The sequence below is a fragment of the Argentina silus genome (assembly GCF_951799395.1).
Source record: "Argentina silus genome assembly, chromosome: 9".
In the NCBI taxonomy this organism is placed as follows: Eukaryota; Metazoa; Chordata; class Actinopteri; order Argentiniformes; family Argentinidae; genus Argentina; species Argentina silus.
The window spans coordinates 3,899,750-3,902,249 of record NC_139663.1 but is presented as its reverse complement, the minus strand read 5'-3'; the positions used below and the strand labels follow the sequence as shown (position 1 = coordinate 3,902,249).

At 51.4% G+C, this 2,500-nt stretch overlaps 1 protein-coding gene across 1 annotated transcript in view; it reads left to right on the top strand.

Moving 5' to 3' along the window:
• Positions 1-2,500, top strand: part of LOC310809240 (cAMP-dependent protein kinase type I-beta regulatory subunit-like) — a 39,994-nt gene that overhangs the window by 30,298 nt on the left and 7,196 nt on the right. The window contains exon 7 of the mRNA XM_083676435.1: positions 1,258-1,379. Coding sequence (XP_083532561.1) covers positions 1,258-1,379 — 122 coding nt within the window. The remainder of the gene's footprint in view (positions 1-1,257; positions 1,380-2,500) is intronic.

The following is a 2,500-nucleotide window of genomic DNA, read 5'->3' as shown; positions in this document are numbered from 1 at the left end:
TCTCTGTAAACACCCTCACACTCTAGAAATACCCAAGCTGTTGAATTGCTCCCTCAGAGTCCTAAATATAGGCCCTTGTGTGGTTCACATTCTATGAATGAGAACTGTCAGTGGTTTCTCTCCTCTCCTAGGTAACTAAAAAAGACTTGTCATCCGATGTTGTGCTGATGGGGATTCGTCAAAGAAATGTTGTTGGAACTCTTTAGTCTTATTCTAGTTTCAATGTCGTTTAAGTGAGAAAGATGGGACGCAATTGCCAAATCAGTATACGACAGTCCCTCTGTATGCTTTCTCCACGTGTGTGTGTGTGTGTGTGTGTGTGTGTGTGTGTGTGTGTGTGTGTGTGTGTGTGTGTGTGTGTGTGTGTGTGTGTGTGTGTGTGTGTGTGTGTGTGTGTGTGTGTGTGTGTGTGTGTGTGTGTGTATATATGTTGAGTCTCATTTGTCGTACATGGCCCTGGTGTTGGACCCTCTGAGATGAGGGGAGGAGATGGGAGGGGAGAGGAGGGGAGAGGTAATGGCCCTTGCTGACTGAGTGGATTAGCACGAGGTGGGAAGGCCTGACAAAATGAGCTAACAGTGTTTGAACTGGAGCCATCCACTCAGGCCAGCGCAGCGGGGGCCGCTCACACACATTCCTCAGCAGCGCTGCACAGGGGCTAGTATAAATTAGCTCTATCAGTGTGCCCCCCCCCCCCACCGCCAATGGGACGTCCCATACATACAGTATACTATTACCCACACTCTGCAGAATTGTACAACTCAGCATTATAACACTGGAGACACCATACTTCATATGCCCACATGCTGTGTACAGTTTCAATAATACTGTATATGGTATAACATCCTAGTTACATATCTAATGGCTTACAGTAGGCCTGATTGTTACTCTAGGGTAATGTCTTCCTTTATGAAAAGAAAGCTATACACACAGACTAAATATGCCTAATGATTGAACATATGGGTTAGTGTGTGTGTGTGTGTGTGTGTGTGTGTGTGTGTGTGTGTGTGTGTGTGTGTGTGTGTGTGTGTGTGTGTGTGTGTGTGTATGTATTTGTGTGTATTTATGTGTGTATTTGTGTGTGTCTGTCTGTCTGTGTGTGTATCTTTATGCTTCTATCTATTATGTGGTCCAGTATTGGTCTGATGAGCCCGTGTGTGTGTGTGTGTGTGTGTGTGTGTGTGTGTGTGTGTGTGTGTGTGTGTGTGTGTGTGTGTGTGTGTGTGCGTGTGTGTGTGCGTGTGCGTGTCTCTACAGAGTCTCTGGATAAGTGGGAGCGTCTGACCGTGGCTGATTCTCTGGAGCCTGTGCAGTTTGAGGACGGAGAGAAGATTGTGGTGCAGGGAGATCCTGGGGACGACTTCTTCATCATAACAGAGGTGTGTGTGTGTGCGTGTGTGTGCGTGTGCGTGTGCGTGTGTGTGTGTGTGAGACTCCACAGTATCTGTCTACCTCTGTGTGTATGCATACTGAACGTCATCCCAGTGTCTTGTTGCGGAAATATCCCCTCCTGCCCGGTGACACTTCCTGTGAGCCAGACTTGATGACATACGTGGCATACCCCAACCAGGCCACGTCCGTGTCATCAGGTGGGGACCCGGGCAATGGACGTGTCATCATCCCGAGACGTCGGCGGGCACTTTGCTGAGATCGGAACTGATTCTACCTTATTGGCTCCAGCAGACAGCCTAAGTGGCGTACCCCCCACCCCCCACCCCCCAAACCTGAGTGAGAGTGAATGAGTGAGTGAGTGAGGGGTCCCCCCCTGTCTCCCCCTGTCCCCCCGCACACTGCAGCCATTGTGGGGCTGGGGGCCTTAGTGAAGGGCCCCCCTGCCACTCATCCTAACACATTTTTGATTAACTCCATACTTTACACGGCTTTCACAAGGGTCAAGTCAAGAGGACCGGGGGGGGATGGGGGGGGGGGGGGGGGGGGGAATTCTGTTGTCGTTTTCTCCTCCTCCTCCCTCTTTATTCCCCCTTTCACTCTCGGGCCCTCGGTTTAAAGGTGGTCTGCCCTCGTTTTTAACCCCCCCCCCCCCCTCCTCCTCCTGTCTCTCTCTCTCGCTCTCCATCCCTCCCTCCCTCCCTCTCCTGCATTAACAATAGCCCCAGTGAGCCGTGTGGAGCAGGGTGAATCAGGCCTCAGTAGGTGCAGCTGAGCTGCAGGGCGTATTATCCGGGTGCTGAGTGAAGTATTGCTCCTTATCCCTCTTTTGGCTGGCTCTCCCTCTCCACCTGCAGCACTCTAGCAGAGTCCAGCCCTCCCTCCCTCTCTCCCTCCCTCCCTCCCTCCCTCCATCCCTCCCATTCTTTCTCCTCTCTTGGGGGAGGGCTACTGACCCAGTGGGACTGCACTGTGTCATCCTTTTCCACTACTGTGCGTGTATTAGGAAGCTGTCCAGAGGTTACATATCCAGCTGTACCCTGGTAGTTTAAGGTCCCGGTACAAACTCTCTGATACCACGTTAGCTACTGTACCAAAGCCTATTGCAGTT